The sequence below is a fragment of the Homalodisca vitripennis genome, chromosome 2 (assembly GCF_021130785.1).
Source record: "Homalodisca vitripennis isolate AUS2020 chromosome 2, UT_GWSS_2.1, whole genome shotgun sequence".
Lineage (NCBI taxonomy): Eukaryota > Metazoa > Arthropoda > Insecta > Hemiptera > Cicadellidae > Homalodisca > Homalodisca vitripennis.
The window spans coordinates 234908076-234935075 of record NC_060208.1 but is presented as its reverse complement, the minus strand read 5'-3'; the positions used below and the strand labels follow the sequence as shown (position 1 = coordinate 234935075).

Below are 27000 nucleotides of genomic sequence, written 5' to 3'. Positions count from 1 at the left end.
GGGTAAAAATGAAAATTGGTTAAATGAAAAGCCCGAATTTAGGGAAGTAGAGTTAGGAGCACATGGTCTCTTTTAGAATTAACCTTTTTTATGTAGCTTTTATTATACACTTGGTCTATGTTGCAGATTTTTTATGTAGCTTTTATTATACACTTGGTCTATGTTGCAGATTTTTTATGTAGCTTTTATTATACACTTGGCCTATGTTGCAGATTATTTTATGTAGCTTTTATTATACACTTGGTCTATGTTGCAGATTTTTTATGTAGCTTTTATTATACACTTGGTCTATGTTGCAGATTTTTTTATGTAGCTTTTATTATACACTTGGCCTATGTTGCAGATTTTTTTATGTAGCTTTTATTATACACTTGGTCTATGTTGCAGATTTTTGATGTAGCTTTTATTATACACTTGGTCTATGTTGCAGATTTTTTATGTAGCTTTTATTATACACTTGGTCTATGTTGCAGATTTTTTATATAGCTTTTATTATACACTTGGTCTATGTTGCAGATTTTTTATGTAGCTTTTATTATACACTTGGTCTATGTTGTAGATTTTTGATGTAGCTTTTATTATACACTTGGTCTATGTTGCAGATTTTTTATGTAGCTTTTATTATACACTTGGTCTATGTTGCAGATTTTTTAAATTTTTAAGAGCCTAATATGCTATTCTCTTGGCGGAAAAATATAGTTTTCGCACTAAAAAAACTAGTGTCCTTGGAACAGATCATATATTTCTCAATTCGACACCCTGAATATCATCACACATGAAATACGATATGTCTTACTGTACGATGATACGTAAATGATTGATTTACACTGATTGCTAACCACGGTATCATTTTCAATACTGACAGATTGATCAGACTGACATTCGGTCCGGTAAAAACATCGATGGACCTAATTTTCAGTGGTGTACTATTGATTACATGAACGTTAGTAACAATGAATGAAAGAAAAATACCTTTATAAAAGAGTAAAAGCAACCAAGTCGTCCCTAACACTCAAACTCTAGTATAGCTAGTATTGGCGTTTCTATTTCGGACAAGAATCATATGTCTTTACAATAAGTGAAAAACTCAAAAGAGACACTTTTTACACATAAGTTAATATTTTTATTGCAGGAAAAGTTCAATAAAGTAAATATTATACGCATATATTTGAAAAGCTGCATCTGTGAACTCCTTCACAGGTAGAAAGGAGCTTAATAACGAACTTTTATTTGAAATTCGCTAATGGCCAGGAATTAATCTAATAATAAGAAGGACAAGTAGCTTACATTTTTACGAGCACTTTATGCTGTGAATTGTGCTAAAGTATAATTGGTAACAAAAATAGTAAAATATTGTCAACTAAAATAACCACAACAGCAACAACTTGTAGATTCAAACAAACATACAATAATGATAATATTGTAAAGTGAAACGTTTTGTATTATTTAATTGGTCAATTCACAGTTTATCTCTATTTCAACTGCCATTGCTTCAGTTTTTATCTCAAACCTGTCAACTACGAATTTTCTAAGTGAATCTGGATAATGCGATCTTTGATAGACAACTCCACTATGTGAATAAATTCGACGCCGTACTCGTGCAAAGGTACAAGAATTCTTAGATTATGATTCCGTTGAAAGACAGCTGGTCTATTCTGCGACCACCAGACTATACCGACAAGGCAGAATGTGAAAGATATGGCCTTACTAACTAGGGCAGCGACTCGCTCTACCTCTAACCGTACTCCGACTCCACTCGGCAGCCACATCGCGGAGCCTCGTACACGATATCGTCCACCGTCCTCGACTCGTTAATTGCGCCGCGTTAATGTTAATCGATAGCGACGATTAATTAGCGGGTGGTTTTGAAACGCGCGGTGCGCCGCGCCCGGTCGGGTCGGTCGGATGACCCAGAACGGCAAAACCAACAGGTTTTCACTTTTTGCCGAATCGATAGCCGCAACAGGTGTCCGGCCAGAGATAAGAGCTGCGGTGACACAGCCTTATCATTAGCAAAGCCTCTGTAACTGGTTATAAATTACGTTAATTTACGACACACTGTTGTTTCTCCGTGTTGTGTGTGCCTCGTCGTGAATGGGTAACATGAGGCGCTAACTACATCATATTATAATATATTTAAAACAAATCTATGTAGATTCTTTATAGAAATTTTTAAAATATAACCATTGTTGTTATAGTAGTTTTGCAGTTAAATTTCACGTGGAAAATATGATTTCTAACTGTAGACTTGCATTATTTGTAAATAATCTACTGATTTAGAAGAACAAATTATTGAACACTCCACTCAAAAAAATAAATATACGAATAAAACTCGTTAGGCTCATTTACAGAAAGTGCTTAGTCCATTATTTAAACTCTTATAGGATAGATTCATTAATTTTATAAGATCGTCGAATTTTTCTAAAATTTCCAAACAAAATTTATAAAATATTCAATTCCAATTGAATTTTCAAACTACTAATAACAAAAGTGAACTAACTTTCTGTGGTTAATAAAATGAAGGACTCACCAGTAAATTTATGAGTGCAAACAATCCTTATAAACGTAACACAGAACCACCAGCTCGCGAACGCCGCACGATCAAGTAGCGACTGAGTGGAAAGCAGTGGGTGAGGAGCGCGCTTAGACTGTTGCTCGTAGAGCGCTCTAGCGGACCTTGGCGACACTACGTCTGTAATCTGATTTATGCAGGACATTACAATCAACTAACTTTACACGGCAATAAACAGCACTAATCTCGAATGAAAGGTTAACATAAAATAGGCAATGTTCACGTAGATTATGAACAACGCCATTTTAACGATAGAGATATGCCGCTGACATTTATTTACAGATTATAACAAGACTACAAATGGCCCAGTTGACAAAAATGTTTTGCTTATCTCTTTTATTGCTTGTACTAACTTTTATGAGTGATTTCCATCAAGGCAATAATTTCTTGGTATGTCGGACTTTGGCCGTTGGCTAGCAAAGTTTCAGCCTGTGAGTTTCTAATGCAGAATTATTGTATCGTCTGTGTTTTTTTTCCGTACTCAGTATTGGTCGGATTCGTAACTTACCATATGTAAATAAAGGGCTGGGGGTGGATCTTTCTTTCATGTTCAGATTTATATGCCTACAGGTACATTATTAGTGTAGTGCATAAATTTATTTGACTCATATATTCTAATTGTGCAATGTTCCTTCCAGCACAGTCGGAAGAAAGTTCGATGTAATGTTTTACTGTTATCTTGAGATGAAAATACAATATCAGTAGCTAATTAGATTTAAGGGTTTATTTGTACAACACTGATGGTATGATAACTTTCAAATACACAACGCTTTCTCTAGTGTATAAACTCCATCATGTATGGATAATAATTTATTATAGCTAGGAATAATTAGATCTTAGTTATTGAGGTGGTGAAAGGTGTTTTAGAATTCTCATGTTATAAACAGCAAACAGCATTTGCAAACTTGTGGTTAATGTTCAAACTCGGGTACCTATACTTGTTGATCATAGAGTAGGTTAACTATTGATGAACTATAATATTTTACCATGTTTTAGGAAATGTTCAAGCTCAAGTCAAATATATCAGATACCATAATCAAAATATAAACTATATTAATAAATTCTATATCTAGCACAAGTCGCATAATACATTTGACATGTATTTGAGGAAATTGACTTGAGGTGATATTATATTTATTGGTTTCAATACACGTCTAACATAAAATGCATCATTCTCTTAAGTGAAATCTATTACTGAACAGTTGTTTTTGTCGTATTGCAGGCAGATATCCCTTGATATCCAAAATTAATATCATCTGCCTATTAGGTTATCGTGAATATAGGTTATCCACGAATACAAACATTTTCTGATAAGGATTCTGTATTGTGGACTGTTAGTTTTACATATTACGCCACGTCTCAGAACTTATAACTAATACTAAAAAGTATTAAGTATACTGTACGTGTTAATGAATCTTATAAAACATATTTTGATCTATTTATTAGTAAAACATAAACTCTGGCAATGGACGTAAGTTAACTACTAAGCACTTTCATCTCACTAACACATATACTGTATAAATAACAATTACTACCATGCGTGTCTCAAGAGTAGCATGAGACACACAATTTGTTACCCATGTTGTCTTCACTTTGACTTCCTTAGCATCCTTGGGATGAATATTATGAATATTGCACCAATCTCAACTAAAAATTTAACCAATCTGCATTAAACTTTGAGTGATTCCGTATTGCAATGTACGAGTACTTAATTTGTTATTGATATGTCTGTAAGAATACACTAATATAAATAAATAGTGGTTGGAAATACTGAAAGAAACGGGCTTAAGAATAACTGAAGTTTGTTTATCTCTTGGCAAATCCATCATGATGGGCAGATGCTTATAGTCTATATGATTTACAGTATATGATGCTTGTACGATATATGATATGACTTAAAATGTTACAAGTACGGATCATCGTACTATGACAAAAAAATTTTTTATTTGATATTAAAATACTTTTTGAAAAAATTATCAGTATTCATCTTTCCAGAGATCTTAATATGAGCATGTAAATAAATAAGTAAACTACATATAAAATTTATTAAGAAATCGGCCCGATTACACCACTGATCGTTGGGCCAACGACCCTCTTATTTAAAACTAAACTAATGTTTGGGTCGTTGGGTGAAGTAATCGAACCAGACCCAATGAAATCTCTAAGCGTATATTTCATATATAAAATTTTAATATGTTTTTCTAGTGAATAATATACTAAAAACTTCAAATTTTGCCAATTTTTAAAGGATTATAAACTGTTCTTAGTAAAATATTTATATAAACAATAGGATAATAATGTTCAATAAACCCCGTATTTTGCTTTGAGCTTATCTGTAACATTGGTAAGTATAAACATGATTTTTATTTAAGTGTAAGTTTCACAAAAAAACTTAATCTCAACACAACGCTTTCTTGTTGTATCATTACATAAGACATGGGTATTTCATTTCGATGATAATTTTATAACCATAATAGGCTATTTCATCTTTAGCAAAATAAATCGATAACAATTTGATGTTGCTACAATAATCGATGTTTCTACCTCTATATAAAATCATACATGTAATTAAAATCAATCAACAGTCAATAACAACACTAAAATATACAAATGTATGATGTATTAGTGTTACATAATTATATTTATATCATAATAATCAGTGTTATATCATAATATGTATGCTATGAAAGGTAAATAATTTATTATATTTATTATTAAATCGAATGCACAAAGTACATAGAAAGGGAACAGGCGGACGTTAACCCGCCAAAGTAACGCATAAAATATTCTGTTGTATATTAATTTACGCTTGGTACCATTTTATTCACAGTGCAGTGGGCTGTTCTGGCATTATCTAAGTCCGCTGCTCAATCGCGTACTACGTCCATTGTACGCCACAAAGACCCCATTTGTCTGAACTATACATGAATATTTTTGTATACTTTTACTAAGGACTGTGCGATTTAAAAAAATATATATGAGGTACATAGGGGCACAAACAACTTACCTTGTTCAAACAGTTATAAAAGTGGCATTCTTATCTATTTTATAAAACATTTTTCAGAATTTAAATTTTAAATGTTTTCTTCAAAAGAGTATTCATTTGCTATCTTCGTTTTATAATTGTAGTATGCAAATTTACATTGAATTTACTATTATAGTGAAATAATTTTAAAATAGATTTAATAGGTCATTTAATTTTAAATAATAGGAAATTGTGGTTTACAGACGTTTGTGCCTTACCCTGAAACACAAAGTTTTAAATAATCAAGTTCGAATTAAATCTTAATATTTTAAATAAACTCAATTCGTTGCATTGATTCTAGTGCCATAGGTTTTCTCTTCATCTTTCAGGCCTTCGAGCTTTCTTTCACTTCTTTCAAACACCCTAGCCCTTCTCATATCTTGTTCAGCCTTTTTCATCGCTTCTTCAGCTTTTTTATTTGCTTTGATCAAGGACCTAGAATCAAAGCAAACACTTTGTCTTTGCATCACCAATATGTTTCTGTAATTATTTTATTCTTCCTCGACAACCAGAGTTGTGTGATGGCAGCCAATATCGTGGTCAGGGAAAGTTCTAGGGGTCAAGACAATTTACATTTCCCAAAGCGGACAGAGAGTAAGGCCTCATTTTGTTCCTTAAAAGGTTCTTAACCCGTATCTGTGTTGAGAACGATCTTGCAGCAGTACATGTCAGTAATACTGAATTACTTAAATAATAATAATCGTTTACTAAAAAAGTAATTGAAACAACCAAAAATCGGCGGAAGTCCGGACCCCTTGAACCCCCTCGCTGGCTACGTCCTTGATGGCAGCATTCAAACTCTTATTATGAGAGAGCCAACGAAAATCACAGTTCAAAGAACGAGTATTTTAGATTCCGTGTCCTCTCAATACACCTTTTCCATAAAGATCTCCGAAAATTAACTTCATTTGTGTCATGGAATCTTCGTAAATAGATTTACTCGTTTATAATGATATTTTGTAATGAGGCATGGTTGATATTTGCATCAGGAACCAATTTCCTTGAAAAAGCCCAGATTATATTTTGTTCCATTGTTGAACAACCTATGAAGATAATAAGGTGATCAAACAGTTTTATACATTACTTGGTTGATTTTTTTATATAAATAGTACATATATTTATTTTCAAAACAGCTCTTCACTTGATTTGCTTTACGTTGGGTATAATAGATAAACAGAAACTTCTTACTGAACAGAATTACTTTCAATATCTACAAAGTAAACGTTCAATTACAATCAGTTAGCAGTTAACTGAGACAGTTAACTGAGACAGTTAACTGAGACAGTTTTGAATGCACTGTACACATCCTGTTATAAACAGTACACAAAAATAATGCCAATAACAATGTATACACGTTACATGTTCTGCTGTTACTACATGAATCAATATGGTTACAAAAGGTAACACAACGTTTCGAGGAATGGAATCTATCTTCTTCGACAGGTGGTAGAGATATTAGTACATACAGAAATAGAGAAAAGAAAGGAGAAAAGAAGGGAAATAAAAGGTTGAAACAAACCCAAAACCTGATTGGACGATATATCCCACTATTATCCGTGCCGGTGTGATGTGTGATTGTGTTTCTCGTACTCGTGATTTGTGTTCGGGACTTGCTTCTCTGTAGTGAGAACGCCTACACTAGACTCCAAGCAGCTCTTGAGTATGTTTGAACCCTTTTCTTTCCCTTCTTTTCTTCTTTCTGTTCTTTATTTTTTATTACCTTCTCCAACTGACGAATGGGATAGATTTCAATCCTCGGAACATTGTTTTATACCTTTTGTAACTATAACGATGACAAATGTCCAAAATCCTGTTATCCTGTCAAAACTTTCATCGTCAATAAAAAAAACTTTAAAAAAAGAAATGAATCAATTATTTAAGTGCCAACACCATGTACTGTTATACTCAAATTAATACTACATGTCTTTTTTGTCAAATTTTATGTGTTGTATACTAAAATGGTCATAATAAACTACAATATAAAAATATAAATGTGTACGAAACTTGACCTCAAACTGCTTCCGTATTAGTTGGTGTATTACTAGATATAGCAGAACAAAAGTTTGTCTAACAATTTGAATTAAATATAGTGAAAGTGGTTTCTATATAGTAATCTTGCTTGGTAGTATAGTAACATTTAAAGCAACGTAGTTCAGAAAATCTGTAATTAATTCTGCACACATAACCCCAGATGCGTATGTTCTCTGTTCCTCAACCCATGTTAAAAAGAACTAGTTTAAAACATTTAATTTATAACATTTATTCAATAACAAAAATGTAAGACTGCGTTCGAGGGTTGGTGTATATTTTTTCAGCGTAAGGCAAATGTTAAACCAGCACAAAATTTAGATTCGACAAAGCATGACTAACAACATAAAAGTTACAGTTGTGAAAATAAAAAATTGTGTATCTGAGTTATTAGTTGGCAAAATTTTTTTATGAAAGAAAGTATTTACACTAGACTGAGTTGCATCGAGATGGACACGTAAACAGATTAGGCCTTGAATGGAATGTGATCCGAGAGTACAAATTATTCGGCCACCTGCAACGCCAGTAGATGAGAGGGTAACGAGGGTACAGATTTTGAGAGTGTAAAATATACTAAGTTTACAATGTAAAAGCTAGTCCACCTTACAAATGAATCTACGCAGTTTTTACAAAGACGAGATTAATAAGAAAATTACAGAGACAAAGTTAACTGAAAAAATTAATGTACAACTTAAATAAATAAATTTAATGAAAATCTTCAATGAACAATTTGAATTTACAACTTTATTGGTGTTATAGCATATTAAATCTATAGGGCTAGAGAACTACATCCGGCCCGGAAGACCATGAACGAAAGTGAGAGTATATTAAGAACAACAGATCCAGGCTCTGATTAAAAACATTAAGAAGAGACAAATGAACTAAGAATAAAATAGCGTGTTAGGGTTGATGCCGACACAGTTTCGTGATCTTCCTCATCTCACACACGCTTCATGTCTCGGCTGTCACATCGCATCCTCTAGAGGGCTCCTGTGGGACCGACTTGGTGTCCTTGGGTGGATGGACAGTCAGCGATGACTTAACAAAAGTCACTGGCCTCAGCGTTTATTCTTATATCTCTTACAGAATCTCTCCTTACATTGTTACAAATATAAATTGACACTTTTATGAAGCTGTAACTAAAGTAAGGGGTTCCTCAATGTTGTTGTTCTAGACCAATCATATTTTCTGTACAGTGTACAGCGGGAATTGAAAAGTTCATCTTTTCCTGTACTTTACAGTCTTGTGCCGATGATGCGCAAACCTTTTTATCCATCCTGTAAATAAAAGTACAGTCCAACGAATAAACAAAAATCATTTAAATATGGCTAAATATTATTAAAAAGTACTGTGTGCTAAGTAAAGCAGGATTCAGGGACCTTTAAAATAAAGAGTAATACAGATAATACTATAAGAAGGCAGTCATGATGATTGCAAATTTAAAATGTGGAGAGTCGAGCAGGAATGACTTCAGGAGTTGGTGATCACTGACTTTACATTGCTTCTATATCCTGAAGAAAGTCCTTTATTATCAATCCAAATGTGAGTTGACACAGGGCAGTGACGTCCACGGATACAACATGAGAGGAAGGAACAACTTGATAATTCAGTCTTACAGAACGATGGCGTATGAACAAATATCATCTTAGGTTGATGTCAAAGTTATCAACAGATTTCTGGAGTGCATCAGATAATTGGCAACAAAGAAACGTTTAAAAGCTCAATTAAGAGATTTTTGAGTGTTGAATGTGCTTTATTCCGTTGATGTGTTCATGACAAATCGCTGGGAAGAATAATTATCGAAATAATTATTAATTAATTAATAATTATTGGTTAATTCTGTTACCGAAATAAAAGCAATCTTAATGTTGACGGTTGTAAAAAAAGAGAGGTGCAATTTTAATGTAACTTGTGTCAAAATGAATATTTTATACTTAATACAAATATACATAATAGTATTAATATTATATATAAATTAAATAATAATATATTATATAAATTAAATTAAATTAGTTATAAGACTGACACATGCATACAATTGTACAAATTGTCTAATGCAATAAATAAAATATAATTTGAACTATACTTATGTTTAGATTTGAAACTGTTCAAAAAGCCAACTCCGATACCTCCAAAAGTGTAATTTTAAGACGTGTAGACCTAACCGACTTGAAAATAATATTCTAAATTTTTTTTATGTGGGGTTACAGTTAAAACAAATATTCTATTTCATTTCGATTGGCCGATACAGGTAGAGGTGGCCCTAGTGATCCGGCACATCCCGTATTACTATTAGAGCACAAATTCATTATCCTGACTGCCCGCAAATTTCCGTAGGTTTAATGGAGTAATCAATAGATAAATTGCGACATTCTAAATATCAATGTCCATAGATTAAAGGAATAGTCCTCACTAGTTTACCCACTCTGCGCTATTTCTCCAACTTCCCAATATTCCTAAAAATTTAAATCTAAAAACTGAATAATTATCATGAGGATCAAAAAACATCCATGGGGTTAAAATGGAGTTACAGCTTCTAGAAAGACTATATTTTGTTTTTCAACTTATCGATACCCTATAAAGATGAAATTAATTGGAACTGTATAAATTGTTGGAATTATTAATTAAAAAATTATGGAATGTTTATAGAAATTTGAGTATTTCATTGGTGACCATAAAAACTGTAGGCCTATAGTTCTCCGACTTCAGGGAGACTGGCAAATCTTCCAATGTCCATCACCTCTTTTCAGGAGTGTTTATTACGCAATTTAAACAGTACCTGCCAATGACGTACTTATTATTCAATAGGAAATCACACAAAAAGTCTCTGTTAACTGATAGTATTATAATAAAAAGCAAACCATAAATCATATATGTCTAATTCAATATCTTAAAAACCCCCAATGATAAAAATATTTTAACAGTCCCGTCAAATGAAACGTATAGATACAACAATTTTAGAAAGAAAATCATATAACGCGAACTTAGTTCTATGCTCGACATCGCACTATAATACTTGTTATCGTATTATGAACCGGCAACTTTCTACTCGTATCTTGAAACAGTGCAGAGAGATGGAAAAACAAGGTTTGCCTTATTGGTTCGAACAAACTCAAAATACCGTGACATAAACGTGTAACATATTCTGAGTATATTGTTCACATTATACATATATCGATATGGTTATCAGCTAAAGGAAATGTTTTTTTGCTTTGTATGTTTGATGGAAGTTACCAGATTTTAATATAAGAGATATTTTTATTTCTTCCACAATTTAATTTATTCTTAAAGGCGCTTTCGCCGGTTAAGGCATTATCAGTTATTGTTAACAGAAAAACACACATGTAAAATAGAAAATACATATGTTCAAATAGTTAGGATAATAATATTCAAAACTAATTTTAAATACCAAAAACTATAAAAGTATTTTGTACAAATTTTAAATCATAATCAATCTAGTTTTTAAATAATTTTAAAGAAACAAAATTTAAAGTGCATGTATGACAGTTTTGAAAGATAAACGTATTTCCCAACCTTCCGTAAATTTCAGTGACATTTTTCTACCATTAGTAAGAAATCCATTCAAAAATTAAGAATTGCAAACCATATTTTTCTACAAAATACTTTTATAATTTATTATAACACAAGGACATGTTAGCTAATGTACGTTCGGGATTCAACCGATTCCATTACATAGTTTTATCACACGTGTCGATAGTTTTAGTAACAAAATAATATCAATGCGTGTCAGTGTTCATTTATATTTGTTTTGTTTTCTGCGCGGTATCTCTTTTGCAATTATTTTTAAATACGAAAAATACTCTCTTTACTCCAGATGTTTCCAATGCTTACATGGTTACGCGTAAACCCGTTGTGAATGCACGTTGGCATTGTTTTACTGTCCATAACATTAAGACAATAAACTATCAAATATTTGCCTTCTAAAAGAGGAAAAAGTTTAAATATATCCATTGCGGAACATGAAGATAATTTAGTTAAACCTAATTTTTGTTTTCGTCTCCTAGAACTGTGATCTTACTGTGCGGTGTTTTCTAACCTCAAATGTGTGACGCAGGGATCCACTTGAATTATGTGGCACAGTTTTTATTTTAAAATTCGTGATGACCAATGGTTTGATCAGTGAAATGGATTACTCAATGATCGCTCCGTCAAACAACAACGGCCTACCAGCAGCGGCACGTCGGAAAATTCATAGGCTTCATCTACCTCCAATAATAGAGGTAAAACAAGGCTTTGGGTAGTCTCCCTTCTGCCTGATACTGAACGTGACTTGGGACTATCGAGAAACCCTACTGAAATATACTCACTAACTCTATTGTTTTGTCAGTGTTAAGGTTAGGCCTGAAAGAAACTATCTGGCCCGGTCAGAGATACAAATGCCAATCTTTTCACTGTGGTTCAGGACACTGCCATGTGTTCGTTGTGGTAGCCCGCATGAGGGTAGACAATGCCCAAAACCACAAAGTGAACGCGGGAAATGTTGTAATTGTTGTGGTCAACACAACGCAAACTACATGGGGTTCTCCAGCTGTTTGTCTGAGAAAAAAGTTCTTTTTCATACGTTGATTATACAGACCGGCTGCCTACGTAGGTACGCTGCAAGGCCATACAATTTTCAATCCAACTGAACATTATTCCGCCTAATCACAGGAAAACATGAGGCAAAGTGATTCCAAATTGAGGGAAGAAAGAGCTGGTCATATGAACTCTGCAACACCATTGCCTGAACGTCAGGAACTATCGGAGCGCGTTGTCCCAAAGCACCGCCTGGGCCTCCTTCACGCTGATCTATCTACAGAGACGTTCCTTCATGACCAACAATGAGACAAAGAGGACAACAACGTAGATGTAAAGAAGAAACGCCACGGAATCTAGCTAACATGTCCGCAAAGTTTCGCACATGGGCTGAAGCTGTACGAGGCCAACTAGCTGATCGCCGAAAACCACGAACCGATTCAATCACACACCTAACCTTAAGATCGTTTCTCCAGGGACACAATTCTTTTAGATAAACAACAATGTTTTAACCTAACGGACACAATGAAAATGTCATCCCAAACCACCGGAAGAGGTTTTTTTTAAGAATTGCCAAGTTCCCAGTTCAGTATATCGTGATCCACCCGCCCAAATCTCTGAAAATTGTGAAAACGGACTTCCTGAGACCAATCACTCGTCCGGGGACCAAAACACGATGAAGTATCTACTATACTCAACGGCATTATAGAGCTGGTCAGTAGCAGGGTATTTCCTATATTACCAAAAGAACGTGTAGGCCTAATATTATTTTTGTTACTTGTAATTTATCAATGTGCCGACATGTCAATAAATTGAAAATCTCAAGAGGACATGTAATACATTTAAAACAAATCATGTTTAGGTTTCGTTTCATTATGAATCTTCGTAATATGCTGATTAAATTGATACATAACTCTTGGATATTTGAAGTCTATTCCCGACTATAAAAAAATTACAAAATTATGCTTTCACATTATACCGACAAAACTAAATTAATTTAAATCAACGCCCTTTACTGGTTATAAACCCTAAACCTATCGATAAGTTTTATACATAATGTATATATTCAACTAATTTGTGATTTTACAATTACTTCAATTTTTGAGCTCAATTAATAAATTTATTTAAAACAAAGTAACTATCTGTATATTGGTAACATAAATGTAACCTGGATAAGGAGCTTCAACCAAGGAAGCCTGATGGACCCTTAGCGAGAAGATATCCTAGACCCTTACAAGACTTCTACGTCAAGAAAAAAATAGTACATTGAGGCAGCATGGTATTTCCCGAAGCCTATTAGCCTGGACCTAACAATTAGAGAAGAAAGAAAAGTGCGTCGGATATGTTCAGAAACGCATTGGGGGGAGGTTACGGCGTGGCATGAAAGAGAAGAACTTGAGCGATGAATTGAAAATTGGTGGAAAAAAGGGAGGCTGACTGATAGTGCGATAGATTCAATGCAAAATTATTACGGTCTTGCCATTATACGCAACACTGGTGATTTAGAAGCAATGAAACAAGCAGTATGGGCGACGTTTTGTCACAAAATATCAACTGATGATAATAACCCAAACACGAGCTACGTGATGTACAGTAGTAAACAATTTAAAAAGAAAGTAAAGTTATAAACATAAAATTAGCAACCAGTTGTCGATTGGGCACAGTCTCGGGGACCTTTGCTTTTACATTATGCTAAAATACTTATATTTATAACACTTATAGCAACAAAATTAAATTACATTAAATTAAATGCAGTGCAAGGATTGTTTACTAAATAAGTAAGTATTAACACTATAAAGTGTATCATATATAAAATCTTTAACTTTACTCACGAAGAAATTATTAAAACCCTTTAGATGTTAGACTGCAATTACTAGGGACTTGTATTCGTGATATAGGAACTTACTTTTATGGCCTCATTATAACCTGCTACGTTCCAATCATAAATAGTGTGTTTTGTTACTATATAATGTTAATGTTAATACATGTTATACGTATTAATAAAAACAAGAATCGAATAAAGTATTTGAATGGCATTGGAGAGCCCTTGATCATATGTTGACACAAGAAGAGTTTTGGGTTGGAGAGTGTGAAACATCAGCAGTCACACAGAGTTTATTTCCACCATCTTTGTAAATTTTAGTTATTTTATGAAATTTAGAAATTATGATGCTTACCTTCCGGTGAAATAAACATTATTGAGTGATTGTACTTAGTACTAATTCTGATTCAAGTTTATTGCTTGTGCCAACGATGAATCGCAGTGACGGTCTTGTGCAAAGACGTAACATCAATCGAGAGAACTCTGGTCTTTCTTCAAGAGAAAGTCAAGAGAATTTTGAAGACAGAAAATCGGATAGGGAAGAAGATACTGAAGATGGAGATTCAAAGGAAACAAGACTCACTCTTATGGAGGAAGTATTGTTACTTGGCCTCAAAGATAAAGAGGTAAGATTACTTAAATTAGGTAGATTTCTGAGTAGTTTTATCAAGCACATTAGACGTATTATCAATGTTGACATTATGGTGAAGATGTGGCTCAAAAACATACAAAACATATAGGTTCAATTCTTAACTCACAAATTTTAACTTATAAATTATGTTGTTGATAGGCTATATTGTGAGGTACAAAGGCCCAACCTAATTGCAGAACCCTAATAAATAAACTTTGAATTTGTGCAGTAGAACTAGATAAGTACTCTAAAAGTCTACTTATCACTAACATAACAGTTCTTATGCAACCCAAATTATAATACATTAACCCTTTTACTGCCGGCCATTTTTTTATCGTACCAGTCAAAATTGCCAAGGGGAAAATCGCTGTTGTGCATTCATTTACAAAAAATGCTGTATCTTTTTTTATTTTTATTAGATTTGCATGATTTTTACTTTATTTACTCGTATTTAAATGCTGTTTTTTAAATAATAAAAAGAAATTTTAATTTGAAACAAACTCATTATTTAATTTTAAAAATTATGTAAATAAAAAATAAATAAAAAAATAAAAATTGTGTTTGGCATCTGATAATTTATTTTTAAAATTATACTAAAATTTTGAGCATGATATCATTATAAACTAGAGCAATTGCTTAGAACATATACCAAATTTGAAGGTGCTACCTTGAAACATAGCTGCACTATGAGGATTTTCCCAAAACTGGTAGGCCTCCTCTAGGCCTACCAGTGGAAGTTGAAGGTAAACTTATCTGTGCCACATCCCACTCACTATCTAATAACTCCTCATTATCTGATGGTAAGATAGTCAGGATCGTCATCAGTGTCATCCACATCACTTTGATTGTCATCAATAGCCCTAACACTAATATCGGCATATGATCTGACAAATTCTGAAGGAAATCGTCACTCAGTTCGTCTTGCTCTTGTACACCACCATCGATTAGACTGTTAATTATTGTTCCCTCACTCACAGGAGAGTTAGATGTAACTCTTTTACTCATTTTATCCTTGATCAACAAAAGTAACACTTCAAAAAACTTTCGATAACATTGTAAACAACAACAATGAACGAAGATTTCAGTAATCTAACCCGATCATCTGGTTTTTGACAGCTGTCTAGGTAGTTCGTCAATTCTAGTCAAAGACGACGAAAATAGAAATCCAAAGTTCTTCAAATGGCTTCTTTCATTATCCTTTCCTCCTAAACAACCAAAATACCGAATATTTCGGCATTTGAACATAACAGTAGCCAGTAACAATAAAAAAAAACAGACGTCCGACATATCGGACGTTGGCGTTTTCGGCAAAAATGCCGACGTCCGATATGTCGGACGTCGGCAGTAAAAGGGTTAACAACAAGAATAGTAGCCTACATAGGCTTGTTAGAATAGTGGCTGCAGTTTCATAGCTAAGCTGCCACCACCACAATCAAATCATCGATAGGCTATTCATGATTAAGTTATCTAAACCACTTAGCCTATACCAGAATGTCGAACCAAATTATATTATAGTTAGGCCTATTTGAAATTACTGTGTAGACTAGGCTGGTTTTATACAGAAAAAGGTATTAATGATGAATAAGCTTTTTGTTAATTATTTGTGTAAGTTAGGCTAGTGAGTAATAACATAATATGCAAGAACAATGGCTTGGAACATGAGCTTTTGTGACAAAAATTTATTTGTAAATATTGAACAATATTTTCAAATGGCTACAAAATAATGATCTTGCTTCTTTAAATCTAGTGTCTAGTTTGTAGTGAGGAGATGAAAATTAGGCCGTACAGTTGAATTTATAAGACGTGAAATAGTTTGTGCATCACAGGTGGCTGGGGATGCACCAGTCTGCAATATCCGTAGTAATAATAAAGTCAGATCATCAGATCACACGTACTGCTTGTCCCGGGCATAACTTGCGTTACGATTGCACTTTCAATGTTAGGATCATTCCAAACAATCAAAAATAGTTTTTAACTTGACCATTTCAGATTTGGCTGGTTTATTTATAATCTCTGAGATCCTGAATTCCACTTTTGCTTTGATATAGTTCATTTAAAAGAGTCATTTTATGGGCTTTAATTTGATTTCCAATTTTAACATTTTGGGTAAAAATGTAATTTTTTTTGTGAAACTCAAAGAAATTTTTGAGTCAGTGTTTTTTAATTAAAAAAAATATATAGGATGTTTTAATGTATGATTTTGTGAATACTCCATACAAATTTCAGAGTGGGACCATGATGGGATCAGGAGATATGTTAAAAATAGGCTAGGCCTGCATCAATGGTGTCAAAACATGTTCAGCACGTTATTGGTATAGCATTCTGTACAGTCTGATTTTAAGGGGAGAGCCCACACTCATGAGTGTCACCTTAATTGGCTACTTTGCTATTCATACTAAGATCATCTAAGTGCAATCTGAAATGAAGTTTTTGCATCAAAAGCTAGAAAATATTTTCTTAGGCTATGAGACAGGCAAAAGACATAAGGTATTGCATTGATAGGGGAACATGTTAAATCAACACATTAAAACAATTAGTTCATGAAATTTTAAGAAGTTGTAATTTGGCTAAAATAATTCATTCTCTTAATTACATTGTTCTACAATATATATATATATTTCTTAAATTTTCCGTTTTAATTATTTTAAATTTTATGTTTTTCAATTTTGACCACAAATAAGTGAAAGAATGCGTTGTTGGAACATGTTCTTTTAATTCCTTATGGTACTGGAATTTTTAAATTTGGCTACACAGATCTAAAAAGAAATTTTAATAACTTTGTGGGGAAGTCATGCTATATTTGACTACAGCTTATTTCTTTTTATATTTAAGTTTCTCTATGTATTTAATGTTGTATTGATACCATTGATTAGCTGTTTACTCTAAAAGGAAGTGCGCTGTTTAGAATCTTTGCTTTGTTAAGTGCCTTGTCATTTAGATTGACACTTTACTTCAATTGAAATGACATGTCTCATGATCAGAGTAATAACTACACAGAAGTAAGAGTTTAATTAAATGTTTGTTGTTGGCTCTTAGTAGCAAACTGTTGAACTTTTTAATGAAACAAGATGTCTTCTAAATAAAGCAGTTTGCTCATTGACAAGATAGAATTACTGTATTTTTTTCATTAGTCATGACATTTTTAGTTGTGGAATAATAAGCAAACATTGGATATTTTATTTTAGATGAGATTTTTACAATTGCAGGCCATTTTTATATCCTAAAACTATGTGGACTGAAATAAATTATTTGTTTTCCAAAATATCAAGTTAATTTAAAATTGGCAAGGCAGCTTTCTGGTATGTCTGGGTTATTTGTTGTAGGTTGATTGATTGTTATTAATAAGCCATAACTTGAACTCAATTTTTGTGAGCTCATCTTCTTGATTAAGTGTTACAATGGAAGGGAATGTGAAATCTCCCACAATGATTAATCATTTGGTGATAAGAGCTCAGTACTTCATGAAAATTGAAAGAACACCTCTCATCAGAACCACAACATTGTTGAAACGATTGGCCATTTCTTCTCAGGTCTTAAAATGGGATTCCAGTGGTCTCAAAGCTAAGCTGTTCTCAAGTTTGGATCTCTACACATATTCACCACTGCAGATGTAATACACAGGTGCCCTCACAACAATGTAGGGATATGCAGCATTGTGACAGGGTTTCTATCTGATGATTGTTGGACTGCAGCGCATTAGTTAATAACCCAATCTTAGCAACATTGTTTCAGTGTTCTTAACAAAAGTAATAGGCACTTACTCTTTGTACTACACATTATAATTAGTAACAATAATTTAAAATTTTTATTAAGAACTTTGGTTGTAGGACTATTAAGAAGAAACTTCTTTCTTTATAATTAATTATTTTCCTTGTGAACTATTAACAGTTTTAAAATTTCCTCCTGGTTATCCAATTTCCATATCTCATGTCATTTGAAAAGCTAAAAAGCCAACTGTTCCATTAGTGTCATAAAAATCTATGTTATCTCTTTATTCATATCAGGGATGAGTATCTGCGTAATCCATTAATGTCCAACCACTTTAACTTTTTTTTTTTCTTTGTGAATTTGCAACATATCCAAAATAATGGATGTTTGTATTTTACCCGTCAAAGGCTTGATTACCAAATCAATGTCAGAATTCTCTTTGGCACTAGATTTGTTATTCAGTTTTATGATAAAATCAGAGTTTTATTATAGATCCTAATTGATTCTACCACAGATACATTTTGTTACAGGGATACACATCTTTCTGGAATGATTGCCTATCAAGCGGTCTGCGTGGGTGTATATTAATAGAACTGGGTTTGCGAGGGCGGGTTGAACTGGAGAAAGCAGGGATGCGGCGCAAAGAGCCTGCTGAACCGCAAAGTGCTGGTGAAGAACGACACTCCCACTGGAGACGTTTTGCTGGACGAGGCACTGAAGAGGATGAAGGAAACTGATCCACCTGGAACCACACAGTGTTGGATAGATTATCTCACTGGTAATTTATGTATAGGCTGTAGAACTGACAATAAAATCAGGCAGATGACAGTGCAAGCTCTGTTGTCATGGATTCAGTAAAGCAGGTTTGCGTTGAGAATTGTTTATCATGCAGTCCAAAATTCTACTAATGTCCTTCATCCCTTTCACTGTTCATCAGAAATTGAATTTGTAACCGTTCAATGCAGTTTTACTGATTTTATTAGGTTCATAAAAATATGTGAAGATGTGAGATAAATTACTAATAATTTATTAGAATAACATTAAATTAAAATTTGAAAGTTGTATCAAACGTTAAGTTTAATAGGTGTAGTTGTTAGGGTTTGTATATATTGAATAAGTTCAGTGTTTAAAGATTTCTGGAAGCACTTCAATAAGATTTAATTGTTTGCAGAAGTCAGTGGGTCAATAAAGATTAACTGTCAATGATATCCGTCTGCAGTTAGACCAAAGTAGGCTTTCTACATATCTGATTCTATTATGGTTTCTAGTATAAATACTAAATGAGTTAAGTATCCCATTTGTTTCTGTGTAAACTTATAAAACAAAACCTACTCACTTTTCTTTCCATTTTAGAAATGTCTATACTTGATTATCCAACATTCCAACCACACACATACCATCTACCACTCTTGTACGGTTATATTTTCTCTTTCCGATCTTTTGCCCCCTCTATTTCTACTACCACTCTTTACCACCTAGTGCTTTTCGTTTTCAAAATTTTCATGTACCCATAAAAAACAAATTTCTTTTCAAAATGATTATTAATCTACAGTTGTATTTGTACATGTTGTAATGCTTTAAAACCACATTCATTAATTAAAAAGTTAGTCAGTGACAGAACCGCAAAGGTGCTACTCATAGCCTTCACACAAACCTACCTTTAAAATGAAATAAGTGTTAGTTTTAAATATATTACGTACACATTTATACTGCACAAGTGTATAAAATGTTACTATCATGGTCATGTACATCAAAAGAAATGAACAAATGAGGTAGTACTACCAAATGCCAAATATTATGAACAAGAACCACTTGTCTGTAATTGTGTGATGTGTTTGATATTTATGGCAATTTAAGAGAGTGAAACCAAATATAGATCTTTGTCATTATTATAAATACTAGGGAGCAATATTAAAAACAGTACAGTATAACAGGCTGAGCTCGTCGCCTTGTGCCATAATGCTACATAAACTGTGTGACAAGATATCTGGTCAGCAATCCGTAATGGGTTAATATCCATTTCCTAAAAGCATTAAAGTAGTGCTTGATGTTAAATTTAAAAGCAGGTTTTATAGGACAAAACCTTTAATAAACCTTATGTTTCATCTCATTGGTTTCATATGATGTATCTTGCATGCAAGCTTACAGACACACTGCTCAAAATAAAAATATATAATTTTACAGTATGTATAAATTATGAAAGATGACCAATAAATATGAAACTTTGATATATTATGAAACTATCAATCAAAGGAATACATTTCCTTTATTTTATTTAAAAAAAAACGTTTTATGAAGGAAAATTATTTCCTTAATTCATAAGTAATTTAAGGGGAGCAGGTCGATGAAAATTAAAAAAAATTAGAAAAATTTTGTATTGCATTTTTTAATAGTTTAAAGTGTGTATTTTAAAAATATGTAAGTATTAATGCTCAAATAAATTTATAAATTACCAAAAAAAATTCACAAACAAAAATGTTCACTAGTTTTTTGCAGCAGTTCGTAAGATGTTGGCTGACACAATCATATATATCATGTGTGTTAGTTATAAGTATGTTATGGCTTTGCTCTGTTGGTCAACCTGGTACTGACAACTGGGAATACAGATGACAGAAAGAATATTGCTTTATTTGTTTTGATATGCTTAGGAGGTTATGTTATATGTGTTTGTGTCGGATAATTGTGTTTTACTAAAAGTGTTGCACTTTATTCATAGTTAGTGGTAGATTAGGAGTGTGTATTGTTTCTTGAAGTGTTTTACAACTTCTTATAACCATGCCAAGAGCAAAGGTTAGTTACAAAACTAAATCTAAACGTGAGTTTAGAGGAAACAAGTACCGTAAGTTGGACTCTAAATCTAGGCCTACCCAAACAGATTCTGCTAGCCCTAGCCCTAGGCCTACTACTAATGCAAACATTAGCTCTGCTTCTAAAAAACTGTCCTTTGATAAATATGACAATTATGAAGGAACTGGAATGGGTAGTGTTATTTTGGATCTTAGTTTATTTAGTGAGCAATTAAAAAAATTTGTAAAATGTAAATTCTGCGATAGCGAAGACTGCATAGAACTTTGTACTACGGATAAGAAAAGATTTGGATTGGCTGTGAATATTGAACTGAAATGTTGTGTTTGTTTGGAATCAACTAATTTTTACAACTCTAAAAAAAATGAGAATGGAAAATATGAGGTAAACTTGAAATTTATTTACGGCATGAGAACGATCGGAAAAGGTATCAGTGCAGGTAACATTCTGTGTTCATTATTAGACTTACCTTTACCACCTCAAAAAATAGGACCTTGTAGTAACATAATATATCAGGCTGTTGAAAATTGTGCTAGTGAAAGTATGAAGCAGGCAATTGAGGAAGCTGTGTCTGTAAATGAGTGTGAAGAAACGTCAAAAAGAGATTTGACGGTTTGTTTAGATGGGTCTTGGCAAAGGAGGGGACACAAGTCACTGAATGGGGTTGTCAGCGTAACATCATTAGATACTGGCAAGGTGTTGGATGTTTCCATAATGTCCAAATACTGTCAAATCTGCACTGTACATGAAAATAAAAAAAAAATAGTACCTGATCATATATGTTCCAAAAACTACGAAGGGTCAAGTGGCGGCATGGAAGTTGCGGGTGCCCTAGATGTTTTCCGAAAGTCCAGAGATCGAAATGTACGGTATGTACGATACTTAGGAGATGGTGACAGCAATGGTTTTAAAAAGGTGGTTGACGATAAGCCATATGGAGATGAAGTAGAAGTAAGAAAACTGGAATGCGTCAATCATGTCAAGAAGAGAATGGGGAGCAGACTAAGGGAATTGAAGAAACGGTTGGGAAAAACAAAACTAAAAGATAATAGAGCAATAGGGGGCAAGAATAGGCTAACAAATAATGACATAGACAAGCTGCAAGAATATTATGGCCTAGCTATAAAAAGAGGTGGATCAGATCTTCAACAAATGGTTAAAAATGTGTGGGCAACTTATTTCCACAAAATATCGAATGATGACACTCCGCAACATGGCCTATGTCCAAAGGGGCCGGAGTCGTGGTGCGGTTATAATAAAGCCGAAGCCCTACATCAGACTTTCAGCCATAAGTCACACAATTTGCCATATGAAGTGATGGTACAGATCAAACAAATTTATAGAGATTTAGCCAATCCGGATCTTCTAAAAAAATGCCTTGACCAAAAGACTCAAAACCAGAACGAAAGTTTCAACAATGCCGTCTGGTCTAAGGTGCCTAAAAATGTTTTTGTAAGGCTAAACACTCTAAAACTTGGCATATATGATGCAGTTTTAACTTTTAATAATGGATTCACCAGCAAATTGGATGTGTATAACAAGCTAGGAATCAAACTGAGCGAGAAGTCTGTTGCCGCATTGCGAAATTTTGATACAATACGATTGAAAAAGGCAGAAAAATCTGCTTTAGACATGACCAAGGAGGCTAGAGTTGCTAGGAGGAAAAGAAAACCTGCATTAGAAGAGGAAAATGAAGACCCAGATGACCCTGAGTACGGAGCTGGGATGTTTTAGCAGCAAAAGGTTAGTTTAGCAGTCATTTTTGCCTTTACCGGACATTTCCCGGAAACTTGGTTTTTTTCATATAAAGGTACATGTATCTCAAAAACTATAAATGCTAGAGAATTGAAATTTGGTATGCATATAGAACAGTGCAATTCCAAATGGTGTTGCATCTTTTATCATTCTATCTAAAAAAACAAATGAGAAAAAAAAATTTTTTGGTATAAAAAAATAATTTTTTTACACACAATATTTAAAAATTCCTAAAAAATTTTTTTTTAAAGATTTTTGTACTAAAGTTGCAAGAGATGTTTATAAAGGAGTACTCTTTGCCTACAAAAAATTTGAAGGTTGTAACTTACTTAGTTTTGACAATACATGTACCTAAAGTTTGTAAATTTAACATGCGCGGGATAGGAACGACCCGCTCCCCTTAAAAAGCATGTCATTCTCTGAAGTCATATTTTGTATACATACCGTAAAATAAAACTCTTATTTTTCAGGTGAAACATGGAATCCCCTGAAAATGCGCTACCAATTGAGGAACGTTCGAGAAAGACTTGCCAAGAACCTCGTGGAGAAAGGTGTTTTAAACTACAGAGAAAACTAACTTTTTTCTGTTTGATATGACTACACATCCACTTACTGATAATATTGCCAAAACTAGACTTGTGAAAAAGGTAAAGAAATGTTACTAATACGGTATAAAAATTTCAATAGTTATAATGTGTGTTACTTTTTTCTGAAGTAACGTAACAGTGAAGTAAGTAAAAAAATGTTTCATAAATTACAATTATTGGTAAAAGAGAAATAAAGTGAGTTGCAATATATGACTGAATTCTTTGTTTAAAGTTTGTTATTGACGATGGAAGGTTTGAAATGATAATAGGATTTTGGATATTTGCCATTGTTATATGTTACAAAATGTATGAACTACATTTCAAGATCTGCAATGTGTTTTCTTCCTCAGGTGACTAACTAAACCTACCATATAACTACAGTCTAGGTTAAAATAAACAACTCAGTGTTGCTTCGAGTCCAGGCATTTTCACTGCACAGAAAATCACTGCTGAGCACAAGTCACAGGTTGTAAATGTAAGAGAAGAATCAAGAATCTTTATTAGTCATCATAACATTATTACAACACATTGACATCGGCACCAAGGCTTCAATAGAATATTAGCTCACAATATATTAAATTAAATGTTAATTCAAGGGAAAACCTGGATGGCCGAGATGAAACAATATCTTGTGTTTTAACTAAGCATGGACAAATAACAATAAATACATGTAATGACAGATTCTACTGATAATAAATTAATAAAATTGGAATAAATTGATAAAAGATTCAATAATAAATAAATAGTACAATAACAGACAATTAAAACAGTTAAACATATATGTAAGCTACAATACAGATAGGTTTAAAATTAAAAAGAAACATCTATCACAGAAAGTGCCAGGTATTCATCTATACTATAAAAAGGTTTAATTAACAGCCATCTATATATCACTGATTTGAATTAGTAATAAGGACTAATGTTATGACTGGTAAGAGGTAGTTTATTAAATAAATGTATACCAATAAAAGAATACATAGATTGTGATTTGCTTAATCTGCAGTAGGGCTGATCTAAATATAAGCTGCCTCGAGTAGGATATTGATGGATGTCATTTCTAAGAGGAAATTCACCAAGATTCTGTTTTACTTTAATCAGACACAAATAAATATGAAGGTTGATAACTGTAAGAATACCTTCCTCCGCAAAAATAGGTTTACATGTAGTTAGGGAGAAGACATTAGCAAAAATTCTAACAGCCTTTTTCTGTAATAGTAATACTTTTTGAATATCATGACTGTTACCCCATAGGGTGATTCCATGCAATATGGTGCTATGAAAAAATGCATAATATGCAGATTTAAGATAATCTTTGGGAACATGTTTCTTTAGGTGACACAGCAAAAAAGTTACTTTTGACAGCCTACAACAGACACTTTGAATATTGGGTTACCAAGTCAACTTGAATCTAAAGTTATACCCAAGAGTCTTACACAGGACTATAAATTTAAATTGTACTTTGTTAACGTAAGATTTTTAAAAAGAGAAAATAAAATATTTTATGATTTATTATTATTTAGTAACAGACCATTACATGAAAACCAGTAGTATTTAGTAACAGACCATTAGGTGAAAAGTGGTTAGCTTGTTGTAGGACATGAGTCCTCTCTACAAACAAGGTATCTATATCATCATTTGTACAATAAAACGTGGAGTTATCTGTGAAAATTACTGAACCGCATTCCACATTGATAGGCAAATCATTTATGAGAATGAGAATGGGCCCAGGACCGATCCCTGTGGTACTCCACCTTTAACTAAAGCTAACTCAGAGAGTGTGTTGTTGAAGTACATCCTCTGAGTACGATCAGTCAGGTAAGTTCGAAAGAAGTATAGCTTAACACCATTTAGACCATGATGTAGTAATTTGTTAAGGAGGATGTCATGTGAAGCACAATCAAAAGACTTTGTCAAATCACACAAGTTGGCAAGTGTGCTAGAGCAGTGTTCAAAGCCACCTATTACTCCTGAAACTAGAGGCTCGACCGTGCTCTCAATGGACAAACCCTTGTGAAAGCCAAATTAATTTTTTTTTTTTTTTTTAAAGAGAATTAGATTTTGAAAATTCACTAATCTGGTATATCACAGCTTTTTTAATGATTTTGGAAAAGGTGGGCACCACAGATATAGGACGATAGTTCTCAGCCTTTGACACAACTTTTGACAACTTAAGCAAGTCAGGAAACAGGCCTGTAGAAAGACAACGATTGGTGCTAACCATAAGGGGCTCAAGTAACACAGGCAAAACAAATTTCACTAGATTAACACAGATATCGAAGATGTCTTTACTGGAACTGCTTTTGATGCTTTGAACACACTTTAATACTTCCCCACTTGAAACTAGTTTCCACAAAAAACAGGTGACACCTGGTAGCCGCTCACAAGTTGACCGGAAACCGCTGTATAAGACGGAACCTGACTACATGCTTCTTTCACTGTTGCAATGAAGGTGTAATTGAAGTCATCAGGGGTTAGGTTGTGGCAGATCTTACAGGCATTTGAGCTGCCTTTATATCTGATAACTTTTGACTTGCCCCTTTTGCAAAGTAATTTTTAGCAAATTGTAGAACTTATTATTACTTAAAAATAAAAAGTTATCTCTCATTTATGAATTGCTTCTATTTTAATCAAACATGTATTCAGGTCCAAGATGCAGTGCTGGGGAAATGGGGTGAACGACCCACAACGGATGGACAAACGAATGTTGTCACTTCTTCTCCTTGCACATGCTTCTGACGTCCTTGAAAACGCTTTTGCTCCTCTCAACGATGATGACTATGAACTAGCCATGAAGAGAGTGCGAGAACTCATAGACTTAGATTTAGAAGTAGAAGCAATGAAATCGCAGAATCACGAAATTATTTGGGCTGTTTTTGCTGCCTTTACCAAGTGAGTATTCATACATTTTATTTCAATTATTTCTAAATTTACGTAATATAATTCAGCATTTTACACGTGTGACTTTAGGGAATAAGCACTCAAAGGGTTCATGCTACGATGAACGTATGCAATGTTGATTTGTACCATAAGTTGAAAAGTGAATTTTTTGTAGTGTCACAGTTACAGTCATTGTATTTTTAAACATTATGTAAGGTTAAATGTTTTTATAAATATAATCAATATAACTAACCATATTACATACATCCTACTGAAATAAATAACAAATTTGTAAATTCGGTGCAAAAAACTATAAATTTTTGTATAATCCCTCTTTTAGCTCAGGCAGTTTGGCAGGCCCACTATATCAGTTGCAGGATTTTCTTCTGATTCTTAATACTAATAGTCAGGTGTCATTCTTACCACATAAAAAGAAATATTTTGTAATTGTAAACAATAGGATCGTTTATATGAAACAAATTATATTTATCTGCGTATAGTGTACACAGTGTATTGCATGAATACATGTATCAGTTATGTTTCCTCACCAGTGTTACATTCACATATCATAGCTCAGAGTTAGCTATGCTCATTGCAGTGTTATCTCTATATTTATCTGCGTATAGTGTATTGCATGAATACATGTATCAGTTA

General features: G+C 33.2%; 2 protein-coding genes across 2 annotated transcripts in view; one reads left to right on the top strand and one right to left on the bottom strand.

Moving 5' to 3' along the window:
• Positions 1-2643, bottom strand: part of LOC124355514 (high affinity cAMP-specific and IBMX-insensitive 3',5'-cyclic phosphodiesterase 8) — a 586103-nt gene extending 583460 nt beyond the window's left edge. Inside the window, exon 1 of the mRNA XM_046806676.1 lies at positions 2531-2643. The gene's annotated coding sequence lies outside the window, so the exon portion shown is untranslated. The remainder of the gene's footprint in view (positions 1-2530) is intronic.
• Positions 2644-14221: 11578 nt separating this feature from the next.
• On the top strand, positions 14222-26362 carry LOC124355513 (Golgi phosphoprotein 3 homolog sauron-like). Its single transcript, XM_046806675.1, is given in 7 exon segments — positions 14222-14609; positions 18853-18963; positions 18965-19100; positions 23353-23441; positions 23443-23529; positions 26113-26139; positions 26141-26362. Coding segments are annotated over 7 exon segments (867 nt in total). The 5' UTR covers positions 14222-14414.
• The last annotated feature ends 638 nt before the right edge of the window (positions 26363-27000 follow it).